We start from the raw sequence: 19,081 nt of genomic DNA on the forward strand, positions 1-19,081 counted from the left end.
GTGTTGCTGGTCTTGGTGCTGTGGCTTGTTGTCACCGACAACGCAAACAGATACTGGCAAGAGCGTATAGATGAGGCGAGGCGCATAAGGCTTCAGAAATTCTCGTCATTCGTAATTATTCTTCTTCCGGGTTTACGGTGTTTACAGATCCCAGCATGCTCGCGGGGCGTGTGTGGGCATGTGAGGACACTCCTCCTCACCAATCAGTGCACAGGGGAGTGTCTCCTCACGCCCCAGCCCCACTCAGCTCGGTTTGGCTCGCTTCAGCCCCACTCCAAAACTGTGCGAGTTTTGGGTGCTAAGCAGGGCTGAAGCGAGCTGAGTCGCGCCGCTCTGAGGTAGTCGAAACGCGAGCCGTGTCGGGCTGAAGCGAGCTGAAGTGAGCTGAAAAAGGGTAGTGGAAAAGGGCCATATGTGTCAGCCCTGTGATGACCTGGCGACTTGTCCAGGGTGTACCCCGCCTTTCGCCCGTAGTCAGCTGGGATAGGCTCCAGCTTGCCTGCGACCCTGTAGAACAGGATAAAGCGGCTAGAGATAATGAATGAGATGAGCTTTATGTAGGGGTAGTGCAGTGGTAAGCACTGTCGCCTCACAGCAAGAAGGTTCCGGGTTCGAACTTCTCGGCCGACAGGGGCTTTTCTGTGTGGGGTTTGCATGTTCTCCTCTTGTCTCTGTGGGTTTCCTCCGGGTGCTCCAGTTTCCCCTACAGTCCAAAGACATGCAGATTAGATAAAATACCCAGCCACTGGGGTTGTACAAGACAGTGCATATTAAGTGCCAGTCTCAAGCCCAGATAAATTGGGGAGGGTTGCGTCAGGAAGGGCATCCGGTGTTAAAAAAACAACTAAGAACCTAAATAATAGCTATATACGTAAATGAATGGACAAATGATAAATGACAGTTTTAGAATGTACAGGAGTGTCTGGTATATTTTATGGCATGTATATACAGTAAAAAATAAAGTGAGGGGAGTTGAGTGAATGAACAGCACTCTGTTCCCCACTTCCTCTGTATGTATCATGGCTGAAGTGCCCTTGAGCAAGGCACCTAACCCCCAACTGCTCCCTGGGTGTTGTAGCATAGCTGTCCACTGCTCTGGGTATGTGCGTGTGCTCATTGCTCACTCGTGCGTGCATGCATGTGTTCACTGCTTCAAATGGGTTAAATGCAGAGGAGGAATTTCACTGTGCTTGAGTGACAAAAATAAAGGCTTCTTCTTCTTCTGTGCAAAAAATCTTAGGAACCCTTTTTTTTGTCCAAAGGTTGGTTTAGATTTTATATTTTATGACCTGCATTATCAAGTCAGTGCAACACATTTTAGATTCCAAACAGTTTTAAAACACAAAATTAAAAGTTACGGGGGGAACCTGTTTGTATGTCAGTAAAGAAAGGAGCATATTACTCTACGTAAGAGACACTTTTCAGGAAAACTTTTTAATTAAGAAGCAAGTTTGACAGTCAAAACCTCCACAAGAAAAGAATCGTAGCTGGTTCTGAAAGATGCTCAGTAAAACCTACAACTAATTTCATTATAAAACTGCACACATTGTACCGGAGACTCTTATTTTTTAAGCAAAAGACTGTCACAACAAATATTGACTTTGTGACATTTATTACTGTTTACTGCTCTTTTTTAATGTCGAAACATTCATCGTCATTATTTTTAAGGCATTTTTGCTCGACGACATTTCTTTGCCTGGACTTGAGAATTTTGCACAGTACTATGGATGAAAATACTCACACATAGTCCTATGGATGAGGTCAGTTTGATATTTTGATCTATGTTTATGCAAAATATTGTTGTTTAAATGCAGAATATGTATATATAATCGTCTTGAGAGGGCGGCACGGTGGTGTAGTGGTTAGCGCTGTCGCCTCACAGCAAGAAGGTCCTGGGTTTGAGCCCCGGGGCCGGCGAGGGCCTTTCTGTGCAGAGTTTGCATGTTGTCCGCGTGGGTTTCCTCCGGGTGCTCCGGTTTCCCCCACAGTCCAAAGACATGCAGGTTAGGTTAACTGGTGACTTTAAATTGACCGTAGGTGTGAGTGTGAATGGTTGTCTGTGTGTATGTGTCAGCCCTGTGATGACCTGGCGACTTGTCCAGGGTGTACCCCGCCTTTTGCCCGTAGTCAGCTGGGATAGGCTCCAGCTTGCCTGCGACCCTGTAGAAGGATAAAGCGGCTAGAGGAGATGAGATGAATCGTCTTGAGACAATTATATCCTATCTGTCTATATATTTAATTCTGTAATGAATGAAATATCTCATCTCATCTCATTATCTCTAGCCGCTTCATCCTTCTACAGGGTCGCAGGCAAGCTGGAGCCCATCCCAGCTGACCACGGGCGAAAGGCGGGGTACACCCTGGACAAGTCGCCAGGTCATCACAGGGCTGACACATAGACACAGACAACCATTCACACACCTACGGTCAATTTAGAGTCACCAGTTAACCTAACCTGCATGTCTTTGGACTGTGGGGGAAACCGGAGCACCCGGAGGAAACCCACGCGGACACGGGGAGAACATGCAAACTCCACACAGAAAGGCCCTCGCCGGCCCCGGGGCTCGAACCCAGGACCTTCTTGCTGTGAGGCGACAGCGCTAACCACTACACCACCGTGCCGCCTGAATGAAATATGTATATGCAATAAACTATTGAATGCTGGATGCAAAAATGTCCAAAAAAATATGGATAAAAACATCAAAAACGTGATGGATAGATATATCACATGTTTATAATGCTTTATAAGAAATAAATTAATCAAATCACAACTATTCCTGAGGACAGCAGATGAAAATGAGCTATTTGGTTAAATCTGACAGATTTGTATTATTAATACTGATGCTGATTATTGTATAATGTCCCTGTTAAAGAAAGAAAGAAAGAAAAAAAGAAAGAAATAACAAAAGCATCTGGCAACACTGGTGGATAGTCGATGCCCTGCGCATGCGCATACATCTTCTTTGCAATGTCAGTTGCGCATGCGTATTAGCTCGCCTCTTCTACAGTACCGCGTGGTAAGAAGTTCCTGTGCTCTGTTAGAGGAGCACGCTCTCACTCGGGGAGCTAAAAGTTTTAATTTAGGAAGAATATACACCGTAAAAAATGTTAGTTTTATTTGAAACAGCTGCCGGCTATGCTATATTTAAGGTATGTGTACTTTATTTATAATTAGTGGCGTGTTTCTTTGGCAATATGTTCACTATGCTAACTAGCACGTGAGCTAGCATTAGCAATGATCCATTTGGAAGTGAAGTAATAGTTTCTGCTGATGTTTGTAGAGTTAATGTGGTTTAAAGTTGTGGTTGTATTTATGTCAGGAAAGTATATTTTGTCAATAAGTGTGTGTGTTATTAATTCGTGTCTTTATGTGGACCTGGTGTGTTTTATGAAGCTAGCTAGCTTGGATTTTTCTTCTTCTGTAAGCTAGTGATAATAACATACAACATGTTGTTTTATGCATAAACTATTTCTCTGGTTATGTTTTCTTGATGGGAGAAGCAATAGTAATTAACTGTGCGTGATCATAAAAACATGCTCACGTGAGATGAAAATGCAGACACAAGGGATTTTTGATCAATTAGAAATCTTTGATTGATGCCCAGATGATGACGTAATAATCTGAGTCTTCTTCTTCTGCATATAGGTGCTGGATGAGCAGAAGCTCCAGCAGGTGGACAGCCTGTGGAAGGAGTTCGAAACGCCAGAGAAGGCCAATAAAATGTGAGACAAGTTAAAGAACTGTGCTTAAAGGAGAACTGAAGGCAAATTTTTTTTATCATCAAAATTCTATTTCTCATTTTATTAAGTATAGGAATGCCTTTTGATGGCTATTTTGTCACTGCTGTAGTAAGTTCTGAGTGTTTTGAAATATGCTCTGTAATATATCGGTCCATGTGTCAAAGCAGCGGCCGTAAACGAGGTACGCTGAGACTTGTGCGAGACTTCATAGGACGGAAGTAAAACGTACAGCGGAAATCAAAGTGACCGATGTTGTCAAAAGACGCACGCGCCCTCCTTCAAATGCTGACGTAACCAAGCCGGGCGGTTTCCCTAGGTGTCCGAAATCGCTCCCTGCTCACTATATAGTAGTGCTGTCCGAAACCTTAGTGAGGATTATGTGGGAAATGCGCTCAGCATAATCTGTATTTATCACAAAAATGCATGCCTGTATTTATTATTTTGAAAACCCACCAGCTGCCTGATCTGGCACGTTTTAGGTGGTGTTTACATTAGACTGTATCAGCGGATCATCAGATTAACGTTTTTAAAACGATTCGCGTGCACACAGCAACGCCAATACACAGATACGCTAATCACATGACTAATTAGACGGCACGTCACATGATCCCAGTGCATATCGGGCATGCGCAAGTCACTCACCACTTGCAAGTGGAAGGATGGCAAGCGAACACTTTCTCCAGCAGATAAACACACCTGGCTGTGATGTTCATGTTCTCACTGAGTTTAAGCGCCTGAAGGAGGTAAGTAAGTTGAAATGTGTAAATAAACCTCAGTGCGACTCAGCGCTTCCTCCTGCGATCCAAATCACTCCGCCCTGAACAGCGAGTGCCCTCTGGAGGGTGCGCACTCCGGCCCTGCGCAGCTCACAGAGCGCGCGAGTGAAGCGCACGAGCAGTGATTCGGGACTGAGCCGCTGTGTGTGTGATCCCAACGCCAGCGAATCAGGAAGGTGGATGTCACAGTGACGTTGTCCAATGACGACGTCAGCTAGAGCTCAGCACTGCGTTTCCTCGTTCCTCAATGTTTACACAGCACCGGATCAGATACGAACTGGGTTGAATACGTGGGCCCTGGCGGATTCAAGTTGTTCCGCCTGTGGAGTCGTTTCCCGGCGTTTTAATGTGCACAGACAGTGCATCCGCGACGAAAACGAGACGGATACGGTCTAATGTAAACACCACCTTAATTGTGCGACAGTAATGACGTAAATACCAGCACGACGGACTAGTCCTTATCCTGTCGTCTTTCCAACTCTTCTCAGTTGGTTCGAAGTCGTATGGAATAATCTCCATGTCACATATGCAAGGGAGGCGGATGTATGTGCAGAAGTATACAGTTTAATAAAGCGCAGAAAATATATATATCCAAAATCAGTCGAGGTGCAAACAGTACATCAAAGGCTAAACAGGAAATCAAGACAACGGGTAGAAAGGGCCGGTAATGCATATCGTAATACTTTGCAATGCAAATGCATCAGCACAGTCCTTAAATAGGCAAACACACAGTTCCTTAATTGAGCTCAGGTGCGCCTTGTTCACGGTGCGCGCGCAGCCCGAGGCGCACCTTCAGGTGCACGCGCTACAGCGCGCGGGACTGACACTCCATCACTGATGAAGCTGTCAAATCTCGAAATTGATCTAAATTGGAATGGCACGGCAATCTGGCCGCTGTGGAAACAGTTTTCAAAATGGCGGCACTGACACTTCACGTTTGAAGTCTCGCACAAGTCTCGTGAAGATCACGCAGATAAGCAACGCCTGCCGTGGACCAAATGAACTACATTCAACATGGCTAAAAACCAAAAAGGCTGATAAATGTAATATAATGTGTCAATGCAAGTCATGATATAAGGTTAATAAAACCGAAAACGTAATTGAATAACACGTTAAGAAATAAAGCAAGTTTAAAATGACTTCAGTTCCCCTTTAAATGTGAGAAGTCTGAGATGTGATGTTATGATTATCAACATACAACGTGTTTACAGTCTGTAGGGTGACGAGGGCCTGGTGATCGCTGATCATGTGACAGGGTTTTCATGATCATGCACATTTAATAATCGAATTATTAGCTGATTGAAGATATCAAGTTATACATTGTCATCATGACCTTGGGACACTCTTAGACCTTAGATATGTTGAAGGAATTCTGATTGACGTGTGCATTTTAGGTCATATATTAATGTCAAGAATTAAGAAACATTGACGTAAAAATGAGCTGCAAGTGGGGACAAAAGTCTTGATTCCTGAATGTGTTCAACCAGGGTTGCCAGGTATGCGCAAAAATAATGTGTACAACATTGCTCATGTTAAATCTTTTCCCTGTTAGAGTCAAACTGAAGCACTTTGAAAAGTTTCAGGACACGACAGAAGCTCTGGCAGGTATGAACTTGTTTACTGGAGTAATTACACTTCTTAGTTTGTGTGTGTGTTGTCAGTGATGTATCTGTTAATCTGAATACATGTCTGAAGTCAATACACAGTAATTTCGTCACTACCACTGAGACGACACTCATTCAGTTTAATTTTTTCAGTTAATGGCTTTTTCTTTGCACAACAATTCACTGAAAATGAGTTTCTCTCTCCCTTTCTTCAGCGGCCACTGCGTTAGTGGAGGGGAAGCTCGGAAAGACGTTAAAGAAGGTTCTGAAGAAAGTGGTGGCCAAAGAGGCTCATGAGCAGCTGGCGATAACAGACGCTAAGCTGGGAGGAGTCATTAAAGTAAGCACATGGCATACATCTAGAAATCCACATCTGGAGTCAGTAGTTTTTTGTTTGTTTGTTTGTTTGTTTGTTTGTTTGTTTGTTTAACCTGCATCATGCACAACTTGAAATTGCAGTAATAATAAAAACCTCGTATCGCAAAAAGGTTTTTATGCTCTTTTTTTTTTTTTTTTTTCTTTTTTTTTCCTTCACTCAAACAATTTCATCAAACAGTATTTTGCAAATGGGGCTGGGAATCAATCCAGATTTCCTGGATCGATTCGATTCCGATTCATAAGGTCACGATCCGATTCGATCTCGATTTATTTAGATATTGCTGGATTGTCACTTTAAAGTAAAAACTCTCCCTGTAGAGATCTTGCAGTCACGTGACCAGAAAGTACACAGCCGCCATCTTGTCGGTCAAAAACACCGCTGAATACTGCTGCACTCGTGTACAGAATGGATCAATTTCAACCGACGGACTACACGGCTCATTTTTCTAATGAACAGATAACTAGATTTATGTATAAAATAAACGATCTACAGATTAGTGACCCTTATGGCTTTCCGGACGGAGTTTTCACGACTGTGTCGGTGGATATGGAACTGCCAGAGGTGGAATACGTGTATAATTACCTCATCAACTTTCCCTCGCTGTTCAGTGGTGAAGCACTGCGTGCTTATAAATCTCTGGACAGTTATCTTTACAGAAATTCAGGATTTGTCAGCGACTCAGATGTGGCATCTTGTAAACAAGAAAATGATCCTCACTGGATGGGTAAGTCACTTAAGTATTGAGTATAGCACTGACCAGCCGATTATAGAATAAAATAAGGTAATTCCAGCTGTAATTCCAAATCGTCCGTCTTGTTTACCATGGATCTGGCGTTGGAGAGGTAGAGGCTTAGCAGTGGAGATTTGAGTGGCTGTTTTCTGAGCTTAGTCAACAGGCCGGCTCTGCCTGCAGCCTCGCTTTTGCTTCCGCTCCTGGCGCCGCCTCCTTCGCTTTGCTTCCGATAACAATCCACGGAGACCCCGCTGGTCTCGCTATCTCATCCGGAATGTTTTTTTTTTTTTCTCGTCTGGAATGTTGTGCATGCGATGGAAATCGCTACAAACCGTCATTTTCTGCTGGAAACCAATGTCCAGTAAGTCCATACGGTTGTAGTGGATATTGAAGTCCGGTACAGACGAACAACACGCAAAAATACACACAAAAATAAAAACCGTGCACAGGTAGGGAGAGCTTGTAGCCGCAGCCGTTGTAGTAGAATTGTATATAGTAGGGTTTTCCAGAAGAAAAGGTAGAAGTAGAAGGCGGAAATATGGCGTTTGACCGACAAGATGGCGTCTGTCACAATCTGGATCGGCTGTGACGTCACATGCAAGTGCTCCATTGACAGGAACAGCCCCATGTGTGTTTGTGCATGTAATTTAACACCAAATGCCTTCTCCAGTGCAGTTTGATTCGCCACAGGTTTAGCTAAAACTGTGTCGGTGTGGTGCCTGGATAAGTGGTTGCGGAGATTGGTTGTATTGCCACTATATTTTACCTCTATGTGGCACAGTTTGCACACTGCCTTTGTTCTGTCGACTTCGTCTCTGTCCTCGTAACGTTTGAACCCAAAGTAGTGCCATACATCAGCTTTCAGGCCAGGCGGTAATTTTAGCTGTGCAGCTTCAGCCATCTCGCGTTCTTAAGTTTCGGTTTCGTTTGCCAGCACCCGCTTTTTCTAGCGGTCCTTGCGCGGTCGAGAAAACAGTGCCTATAGCCACCTGGAAGAGATCGAGCCACACATTTTTGAACCGATCTCGTATTTTTTGAACGTGAATCGATATCGGATCGTGAATCGATCTTTTGAACCCAGCCCTGTTTGCAAATTTGAAATGGAAACACATGAGCAACAACAGAAATGCTACCTTTCTGAGAAAAGAGCGTTCTATAAACGGTATGGGCCCTTTTCACTCACGTGACCTTCGTAAGCGCGACCGCCATTTTGGACATGAAGAAATAACGGTTTATGGCACAGACCCTTTCGGTTCTCGCTCATCTAGCTGCTACAATGACTGCTTAGACTGCAACAATAATACCTAACACACATTTAAGTATCCGTTGTAAAGACGTGAAACTCGACGAGTGTGTTCATTGATAAGCTAACACAATCTAAAAGTAGACATACCATCACACTGCCCTGGCACTGTGTACAGTTTACCTTCTATGGTTTGTGCACTCACTATTTGCCATTACTTTCTTCAACCCAGTGTTCGAACTATGCCGATATTTTCGGGGAGTCCCTTTTTTTCCCTTGGGGGGGTGGGGTGGGGGGGGTGCTTGCGCTTGTCTCAGAGCGCGGATCTCCAAACACATGAGAAGCCTATCTTACGCACATATCACGCGGACTCCACACACGCATCGCGTCTGAAGTCATAACTCATCAGGGGAAATCGTGTCCGCATTGGCATGTTAAAAAAAACAACCTCGCGTCAACAATGATACCACACGCAAGAAAAAAAAAAAGTCAGGCTACTCAACACATCTGATCCACAGCAGCACCAAAGCATCACTGGAAATCATGTCAACAACCAATCTTCCATTTCAACAAACGGCACCACAAACATGAACGAATCGGTCAGGCTACCGATTCCAAACCCACAGCAGACGAATAATTAAATGCATCTTACCTTAAAGCAGAATCGACCACTAAGGAAGTCTGTTGGCACACTTCCTTTCTACTAGTTTGTGTCCCCAACCTGGCAGCAGCAGTCGTTGTCATATCGGTTTATTTTATCTTTGATGTAAACACAACACTTTGGATATGCAAATGCTTCCCGTTACACACGATTGCTATGTCAATAAACATCATTTTGCCAATATTTTAGAGACCATCCGTCTTCTCCGTCGGTCAGCATCTGTCGGGATCCGATAAAATGATAAATCTTGCCTTGTGTGTTGATGGTTACTACATCCAGGTGCACAACAATATAATGGCATGATGGAAGTATTGCTGAAAGTAAAAACTTTCTTTGATGGCTATATTCCTTTCGATGCTTCGCCGTCGTTCCTCGTTGTTGGCTGTGGTAGACTACTGGTAGTTCATGTCCAAAATGGCGGCCGCGTTTGTCGTGACGTCACGTGAAAAGAGTCCATTGCAAGAGGAGAAACCCCAGCTTGAAACATGGACACTTTTTTTTTTTTTTTTTTGTGTGTGTGTTTTTTACTATTTTTAAATATCACTTCTATTTTTGCAGACAACTGCAACGGAAACCCAACTGCTGTAGTGAAATGTGTTCTTGTCTTCAAAATATTCTGATAGCATCCCTGTGTGAGAGAGAGAGAACGAAAGCACACAAATGATATCGCGGCTTTGGGCTCTGATCAGAAAGTATAAGGCAGTGGGTTTAATTTGTCCTTGTGATGGATATAACATAAAAAAATAAAGCAAAATGTTTATCCAGAACTAAAGAAATGAGGGTGTGTGTGTGGTGTCGGGTACTAAAAGTTGAAGTCTACATTGTACTCTGTTGTAGCTGCACACTTTTTTTTTTTTTTTTTTTTCTCTCTCCATACACGACTGGGTTTATAGATTAAATTAAAAAAATAAATGATTACGCAAAATGTCAGAGATTTCAGGCTTTCCTCTAATAGCCAAATAGTATTTATCGATTTATTTTTTTCTTAAATTGGTGTTTGCTCTAACCTTATTGATTCTTGGTCATGTAGATAAGCAGTTGAAGCATAATTAGGAAGAACGTTTGCCATATTGCTGGAATGTTTCATTTATTTGGAAACCAAGCGACTCGCTGTGGCCGGATCGTGATTGGTTTGCGCTGTCTGTTGCCCCCTCTTTCAGGACAAGCTGAACCTGAGCTGCGTGCACAGTCCCGCTGTGGCTGAGCTCATGAGGGGCATCAGGGCGCAGATGGAGGGGCTGATCACCGGACTTCCTCCCAGAGAGATCAGCGCCATGTCTCTGGGTCTGGCCCACAGGTGGGAAGCTTTCACACATGTACAGATGTGTGTTCTGTCGATGATTAGTTGCTCAACTGACTTCTTTGAGGAAATCAAACACCATTCGTCACTACCACTGAGACAGTAAACAGATGACTCTCATGTGTTCTGGTTTCTGTCTGTGCTCTGACACCGACGTGTGTTATTGCCTTCCACAGCCTTTCTCGTTACAAGCTCAAGTTCAGCCCTGACAAAGTGGACACCATGATTGTTCAAGCCATATGTGAGTGTGTGGATTATTATTATTTTTTTCTTCAATTCTAAATTTCTGCATTTATAAAAGGCAAGCACTGATGATTATGACCTTGTGTCAAGACCCTGAGATCGATGAAGGTGTCTAAGTCACTACCTCATCTGAGCTTGTGTGTAGTACAGAGTGTGAAGTTGATGATGCTGGAGTCAGACTTTTCCTCACTGGAAGACCCTTCTTTTTGCGTTCTCTTCAGCTCTCTTGGACGACCTGGACAAGGAGTTGAACAACTACGTCATGCGCTGTCGCGAGTGGTACGGCTGGCACTTCCCTGAACTCGGCAAGATCGTCACGGACAACCTGGTGTACTGCAAGACCGTCCGCAAGATCGGTGCGTCCACGTGCCTTGTAAAGGCTTCTGCATGCTCTTGCGACAAGGCTTTCGCAGATAGCTTTTCGCAGACAGTTGTAATTTATCGTTGAGCGGGGAGTAATAGGCGTGCGCGATGCTATTCACTGCCACAACACAAGGGCGCGTGAAGTCGCGAAATCGATAGGAGTAGTTGGTGGGTGTGGTTAGTGGAGTGTTTATCCTCTGGTTACTTATAATGACTCGAACTGGAGTCGTATAGATGTCCGTACTTCCTCACTTCCTCGATCAACCGCTCTTCGTGCTGCTCCATCTTCGCTAGTGTTTTTAAAAATGCCGGTCGTGAAAACAAACCAAACTGGGAAAGTAGGGAAGCGGAAGTGCGTGTACAGCGGATGTAGAGTGGACCAATCAGAGCCCTCTTGTCTGCGACGCTGTCTGCGAGGCTTCTGCGGTGGTCACAATTTTTGGGAGGTGCGCGCAGAGCGTCTGCGAAGGTGGGGGGGCTACGCAGACACTGTCTGCGACGCTATCTGCGAGGACTGGGTTGTCAGCATAAATTGGCCTTAACTACTAGCAGTGCACACCCAAAGTCCTCAGGCTGGTGCTGTTGTAGGAAAATAATCAACTTCAGGGTTGTGACAGTAACGCCGCTTCATTACAGTGCTTCGTAGTTGATTATTTTCCCAGAGCAGCATGCCCTTACTCTCGATACTTGTGTATGTGATGCTGTGAAGGTTTTATCAGTGATGCACACATGATCAACACTCCCCCTAGCTTGACCTGTATTTGTGTGCGTGCACATGCAGGAGACCGCACAAACGTGGCGAGCACCGACCTGTCTGATGTGTTGCCGGAGGAGGTGGAGGCAGAGGTCAAACTCGCTGCAGAGATCTCCATGGGAACAGAAGTGTCTGAGGAGGACATCAACAACATCATGCATCTGTCCGACCAGGTGCGTATCGTGTCCGTGTTTCTTGATGACGCGGGTTCTTCTGAGTTTATGCATCTGTACACGTATGAATATGTTGTCTGTTTCACAGGTTCTTGAGATCTCAGAGTATCGCACTCAGCTGTATGACTACCTGAAAAACCGCATGATGGCCATCGCGCCAAATCTAACGGTCATGGTGGGGGAACTGGTGGGAGCTCGGCTCATCGCTCACGCTGGTCAGTGAGTCTCAGTGTTATCGACTCGACCCTCCTGAACTACAAAGCTGCTCAGACTCCTTGGACCTATACTTGTTTTTTTTTTTTTTTCTTCAATTCTACATCTTTTTATTTTTATTTCCACCTCTTGTTCTCACTAGGTTCCTTGCTGAACTTGGCGAAACACCCAGCGTCTACGGTGCAGATCCTGGGGGCGGAGAAAGCTCTCTTCAGAGCACTAAAGACCAGACGGGACACGCCCAAATACGGGCTGATCTACCACGCTTCCCTGGTGGGCCAGACCACGGCGAAAAACAAGGGCAAGATCTCCAGAATGCTGGCGGCCAAGACGGCCCTGACCGTCCGCTATGACGCGCTGGGCGAAGACACCAACACCGAGTTGGGAATGGAGAACAGAGCCAAGCTGGAGTTGCGACTGCGCCAGCTCGAGGAGAAAGGGGTACGTGGGGAAATCTCTCCTATCTACAGTGTGCTGTATAAGCGGTGATGATAACGACATCATGTCACATTCCTGAAATCGCCGTGTGGCCTTTTTGTCACTACCTCATCTGAGCTTCATATTAGATCGGCCTTTGTGCATAATAAAGATGAGATTTTGTCGTGTGTTGTTGTAAAGCTTTTTTGCTTTTTAATCGCTCTTCAGATGAGACGCATCAGTGGATCAGGAAAAGCTCTGGCCAGAGCCGACAAGTACCAGCACAAGAGGTGAGTTCGACTACTGAGGATGGATGGAAACGTGCCGGTTTATGCCACGGTGTTTATTCTAGATTCTGATTGGTCAGAAGGAGTGGATTAATCTTGTATAATAGCAGCTCTTACTTTAATGATTTCACAGCACAGAATAACAAATTACAATTTTACAAGAGATGAAAGAAAGACGGGGAAAATACAAATAAGTACTGATGGGAGCCTGGAAACAGGAATAAACTTGCCTTAGATAAAGGCTACCAAAAAAGAAATGCATAAATAAATGTTACTTAAGAAAGTAAGGAAAGGTAATCACTTAAAAAAAAAAAAAAGTTGTCAACATACAAGTATGTACAATATGAAATGCGTAATAAACCTAGTCTGGCTAACGCGACAAAGCTCTACGAGCTATTGGTCTGGCCAAGATATTAAGCCCAACCGTTTCCCAAAGCGCGTGGTTGACCCGCCTCCCTGAAATGCCTCAGTTTGCTACTGGTCAAAGCCAGAAAAGGCTGTGACGAAGCTTAAACCAATCACATCACTCTTTCCTCTGACGTATGCGACGCGACGGGGCTAACTGGCAGATTAAACTCTTACCGAAGCCGGTCGGGAGCAAGGCGAAAACGTCCTTCCTTTCAATAAATACCTCCAGGGCTGCTCTTTGCTCCGTTTTCAATGAGAACTTCCCGTTGAATGCTTTCAATACAGCATCTATGCGTAATAGATGCGGAAGCGTGAATGAAGCGCTTCCAGCATAGATTCTGTAAACAATCTATGGCTTCCGGTCGCAGTTCTACTACGTCAGTGCCTTGAACACGCCTCTACCCAGGGCCGTTGGAGATGCTCAAAGTTGATTGGTTCCTGATTTTTTCAGGAGCTTGGAAGAGCTGTAGATAGCTTGCCTGGCCAGACTAAGCTTGCAACAGGCCCTCGTGTTGCGTCACGCTTAGGATGGGCGGGCCCAGGCTATAATAAACCTGCTTTGTCGTCGTCGGCTGTCCATTCGTTAGGATGCGCAGAAACGCAGATGAGCTGCTAGGCCTGCGACAAAGTTTCCTATACATAGTTTTCACTGACGTCATGGCATTCCGGGGAATGCCCCCTAGCCACCATCCTGTGGGGCAAACAAAACGGACCATCGCCACTACCGGCTACGTTATCTCGGATGAATTTATGAAGTTATATAGTCAGTTTTCTAAAATAAAGATCAATGTCGGCAAAATCAAGCAAACGGAAGTATATGGATACATTGGACGACATCTCACGACAACGGTATGCAGCCAAACTGGCCTTGATTGGGGGAATTGACCCCTACGAAGTGGACAAAGATGCATTTTCAAGTGACTATGCAGGGCTGCCATCCATATTGTACCCTGATATTGTGAACTATTTCGTGAATACTAAAAGCGCCTACACACTTGACGACCTCAAAGCATACAAGTCGCTGGAGTCATACAATTATTTTGTCTGTGGTTGGGTCCGTGAAGTCCAGTTCCAGTTAGGCATTCTCCAGAGATTGTTTACACGATGTTTTGGTTTCCAAAAACAAACTTAAACACAATTGATTGTTTTATTTAAATAACTTACCACTTATAAAATGATCGGAGCAGACTTTGCTGTGTTTGGAAGGCTGATAATCCTTGCGGTTGATTCTCGCAAGCCATAGATTTATCCTTTGTATACTGAGTTTCTTTGTTTGCTCGCCTTCGTGCTCCCGTACAGTGGGAATTCCATAAAAGCTCCGCTTGACATCCTCACCTGACCTATTACGACAGCCGTGAATACAACAGGTGTGCACCATTGCTAGCTGTAAATAATATATAAATAAATGTAACTCACGCGTTACAATGTGTGCTCAGTGACCCGTACGGTAAGCTTGCCCCACAAGATGGCCGCCACCAGGGAATCCCCGGCTCTGTGACGTCATGTGAAAACTATCTATAGCAGCTTCACGAACAGCCCGACCGAGCCGCCACAAAGCCTCTGGCCTTGTGAGCTCTCGTGTATTATTCTCTTCTAACGAAGCGCCTTGCATGGTAAGGTAAGACCAACGATATCGTGTTGTCTCTCTAGACCTGATGCCAAGTGGTGCACAAAAGTGCCACAGACCTGATGGGTATGGAAGTTTCCTCGCAGTGACAACTGTTTTGCTGAGTGATGCCATTCATTGGCCGTTTGAGTGCCATCTGGTGGTGTGCCATTGACCCTGTTGGGTTCATCTGCCACATTGCACCGAAAAGCAGCCTGCTGCCAGCGCTACCACTCCGGGTCAGAGCGGACCTGGGAGCAATGGTGATTAAGGGGTAACTCCACGTTCCCCAATACTCAAGTCCTCCTGGACCTGAGACTTCCCACTGATTGCAGTTTAAAGTCATACCCAGGATTAAAAACCTGCTCTGTAACGTTAATATTCAGGGGTAAAATAGACAATGTATATAAATGCAGTAATCATCATCAGCACACCAGCTACACCCAAAGAACCTAAAAGAGGGTGCAAGGCTTGAAAAACCTAACTTAGAGCCACGCCCAACTGCTCCATGCTTGGCCAGTGGACCAACGCATAGCAAATAGTGAATATAATAAAATAGAAAATTAAGTATTCATAAAATAAGAGCTCTGGCATGATGGAGATACAAAGTACAGTTTTATTTATTTATTTTAATCATTTGGTAAACTGCTGTGGCAGAAGATGAACAGAACACTTTGGGACGTGCTGTTATTGGAAAATAATCCACGCATACACACTTCCAGGTGGTAACAGGAACACTGTGTCATGTCAGGCTGTACCACACCACCTCTTAATGGATTTAACTTTTTGCCACCTAGAACTGATTTTTGTTTGAAAGTAGTAATGTGGGTTTTTTTATTTATTTATTTTTTTTGCTGTTGATTTTGTAACCTCACACATTGCCGCCTATTTCCTTTAAACAGCGATGTTAAATTGTACGACCCATCTGGCGACTCGACGCTTCCAACCGCCGCCAGAAAGAGAAAGATCGAAGAGGTGGAGGAGGCAGAGGAAGAAGACAAGCCCGTGGTGGTTAAAGCCAAGAAAGTGAAGAAGGAAATGCCAACAGAAGGTGAGATTTAAAAACAACTACACACCGTCTTGGCTAATAAAATGGCTCATGAATCATTTTGAGATTTAGGGCAGTTTGATTGGAGGTATTGCTTTCAGAACTCAAGAACATCAAACTAGCATAACGGCCCCGATCTCGTCAGCGACGTTGCGTTTTGAAAAATGATCGAAAAGATTACCAAATCTAACGCTACGTTCAGACCGCAACCTGAAACGACCCATATCCGATTTGTTGTGAAATCCGATTTTTTTGTTAGGCCGTTCACATTACCAATTATATGAGACTTGTATGCAATCTCCAATATGAACGGAAAACGACCCAAAAGTGTCCCACATGCGCAAATTGACACGTAATAAGCACATCTACGTAATACGTAAACAAAAAAAAAAGCGCACTCTTCATGTTTAATGATTTTTTTTTTGTTTGTTTGTTTAATTATCTGGTTAATGTTAAAGTGTGAGGTCTCGTGTGTGTTTTTGTTTCTGAACTGAAATGAAAACGTGTAGCCTGGTAACGAGGGTTGACTCCTAAATGTCTCTCTAATTTCTATATAAGTGCACTACATGTTACTAGGAAGTAATGGATTTTTAAACTCTATATAGTGCACTCAAGCTTCAGTAGGCAGTCATTTGGGATACGGCCGCTGTATTACCAAACTCTTAATTCAGGCTTAATAATTTGCACATATTTATTTCGTCATATTAATAAACTTTTTCTACATTTTTATAAATATTTATTTAGATTGTTTATAGCCAGCTGAATTCTGCAACTTCTCTCAGCGCTGGCTCAAGGTGCAGAAACACCAGTGCAGTTTGCTATGGAGATGAGGCGAGACCTGGCGATGTGGTTTTTGTGGCGGCGGCGGAACTCGCACAATAATCTGATTAACAGCAGAGTAATGAGACCGAAGGTGTCAAATTACTGGAAATTTCCAGAACAATCTTATCTTGTAATACAGGATGGTTTAAGTTATAAATCAGTTATAGAAACTGTTTTATTTAATCAGGCTAACAGATCAACATCCAGGTCCCTACCAAATCCACCATTAGCTTGATCAATTCTATAAAAGTCTATTTAAATTCTGAAAACTGTACAAATGTTGTTGTTTTCCACCAAAGAGGCGGGATTAGCCAACGCAGAATAGTGACGTTTGTCTCTTGTTGATGACGTGTAGGTCGCATGAATGCGACCTGTCCGGTCAGACTGCAGTCGCATGTGAAAATAACGGATATGCATCGGATTTAGGACCACATATCCAAGCGGCCTGGGTCGCATGTGAAAAAAATCGGATCTGTCTCGTTCAGATTGTCAATAACAAATCGGATACAGGTCGCATATGGGCAGAGGTGGAAAAACCCGGGTGCAGAAAGTAAAAACCCTGCCACATTTTTGCTCCAGCCAATTCAGTGAACCAGCTGATCCTAATTACAACATCCCCTAAGCCAGGTTGACGAGCTAATTGGTGAAATCACATGTGTTGAGAGCACAGGCAGAAGGAAAACCTAAGCAGGACTTTTACTTTGTCAATCCAGTTTTTCCACCTCTGCATATGGGCAAAAAAATCGGATATGGGTCGTTTCAGGGTGCAGTCTGAACGTAGTCTAAACTAGGTCTGAAATAAAAGTAGTTATAAACTGAAGGTAAAACTGGCTCATTTGACTTATTTGCTCCCAGAAGCTGAAGAGGCAGCTGCAGAAGAAACCGAGACGCCCAAGAAGAAAAAGAAAAAGAAAGACAAAAAGCAAGAGGAGGAAGTGAAGATGGAGGAGGAGGAGGCTGTGGCTGGTCCATCAGAAGAGGTGAGGAACGAGAACCGCTGTGTTTGATCACTTCTGTAGTTCCCGTCTTTTATTTATGGCGCTTGGCTAAGCATCCTTGTCAACAGGAAATCAACCTTATTAAAAATGCTCCCCTTTTTTTTTTTTTTTTTTTTTCCTTTCCCTCCACCCACGTTCACAGACAACAGGGAAAAAGAAGAAAAAGAAAGCTGAAGAGCCCAAAAAGGAGAAAGAGGAGTTAATCAGTCCCACAGAAGAGGTACCAGATTTTTATTTTGGATGCTCAGTTTGTTTGATATCTTTTGTACACTAGTTATGATGTTATATATTTTTACTATTTCTTCTTCCAGACTCCAGAGAAGAAGAAGAAAAAGAAGAAAAAAGTTAAAGAGGAGGAAGGAGAATAAAATTCCCTCAACAATATTTATATGGAATTTTGTACATCTTTGGACTTGGAGGTGTGTCGTGTTGTGGGCACATGACTGTCGACCTGACCAGTTTCGCACTGGTATCATAAGACTGTGGTTTTTTTGTTTTTGTTTAACAAAACATAATTTCATTACTTTTTAAACTGTTTTAGAAATCATGTCTGTTCACAGCTTAGTTGGAAAAACCTTTTGTGCGCGCGCACGCGTGCGACTGTTTTTTGATTTCTTTGAAGAAAATGAATTGTTCTAAAACTGAGCAGTCGAGAGAAATGTCGACTTTGAGTCTGTTTCACGTCACTTATTAAATATCTATTTTGTTATCTTATGCTTGTGCCTCTTTCATTTACTTGGTGTTTAAAAAAAATCATCCATTGAAGACGGAATGAAAAGTGGATTTAATTGATGTGTACAGTGAGTTAGGGTGGGACTTGACATGCTTTTATACCGTAACCTTTTGCCTAGGATGCAAATCCTTTTCTTTTTGGAGATGAAAGTAGATAAATGGCTGCTTTTTTGAGACTCGTCCCTCCATTCCGGGTTCTGAGAAGGAGATTCTCACGGACCACCTAGTTAAATCAAGCGATTGTCTTTGACGTAGGTCCACTTTGTGCTTTTTGGATTATGTGCAATACTTTTTTTTTTTTCCCCCCTTAAGTTTCCTCCTCCAACTTTGGTCTGGACAGGCCTTGCCAGTCCAGGGAGTGTGGCCAAAGCGCGGCATAAATTCAGCAAGCTATCAGTATCTCGCTCCTAATGATTCAGAGATAAAGGAGCTATTTTAGTCATAAGCTGACCACCAGAGGAAAGGAGGAGATTGGGATCCATTTGAACAAGAAATACATAATATAAAAAATGAGTGTTTATGCTGAACACACTGTTTTGTGGCTTTATAGTAGAATGAATTAGTAGTAAGGTGTCCAGAA

General features: G+C 43.8%; 1 protein-coding gene and 2 non-coding genes across 3 annotated transcripts; all 3 read left to right on the forward strand.

The window, feature by feature from the left end:
- Window positions 1-3,001: 3,001 nt before the first annotated feature.
- nop58 (NOP58 ribonucleoprotein homolog (yeast)) lies at window positions 3,002-18,478 on the forward strand. Its single transcript, XM_060918773.1, has 15 exons — window positions 3,002-3,150; window positions 3,647-3,723; window positions 6,070-6,122; window positions 6,337-6,461; window positions 10,298-10,434; window positions 10,614-10,678; window positions 10,902-11,036; window positions 11,825-11,970; window positions 12,059-12,185; window positions 12,326-12,624; window positions 12,829-12,890; window positions 15,804-15,952; window positions 17,627-17,751; window positions 17,912-17,989; window positions 18,081-18,478. The coding sequence occupies exons 1-15, from the start codon at window positions 3,106-3,108 to the stop codon at window positions 18,135-18,137; spliced, it is 1,680 nt and encodes a 559-aa protein (XP_060774756.1). The 5' UTR covers window positions 3,002-3,105; the 3' UTR covers window positions 18,138-18,478.
- Window positions 6,165-6,256, forward strand: LOC132885579 (small nucleolar RNA SNORD70). The gene has a single exon (XR_009654620.1). It is a non-coding gene; the product is annotated as a small nucleolar RNA SNORD70 (small nucleolar RNA).
- On the forward strand, window positions 10,738-10,820 carry LOC132885580 (small nucleolar RNA SNORD11B). Its single transcript, XR_009654621.1, has one exon. It is a non-coding gene; the product is annotated as a small nucleolar RNA SNORD11B (small nucleolar RNA).
- Window positions 18,479-19,081: the final 603 nt, after the last annotated feature.

The sequence above is a fragment of the Neoarius graeffei genome, chromosome 4 (genome assembly GCF_027579695.1).
Source record: "Neoarius graeffei isolate fNeoGra1 chromosome 4, fNeoGra1.pri, whole genome shotgun sequence".
In the NCBI taxonomy this organism is placed as follows: Eukaryota; Metazoa; Chordata; class Actinopteri; order Siluriformes; family Ariidae; genus Neoarius; species Neoarius graeffei.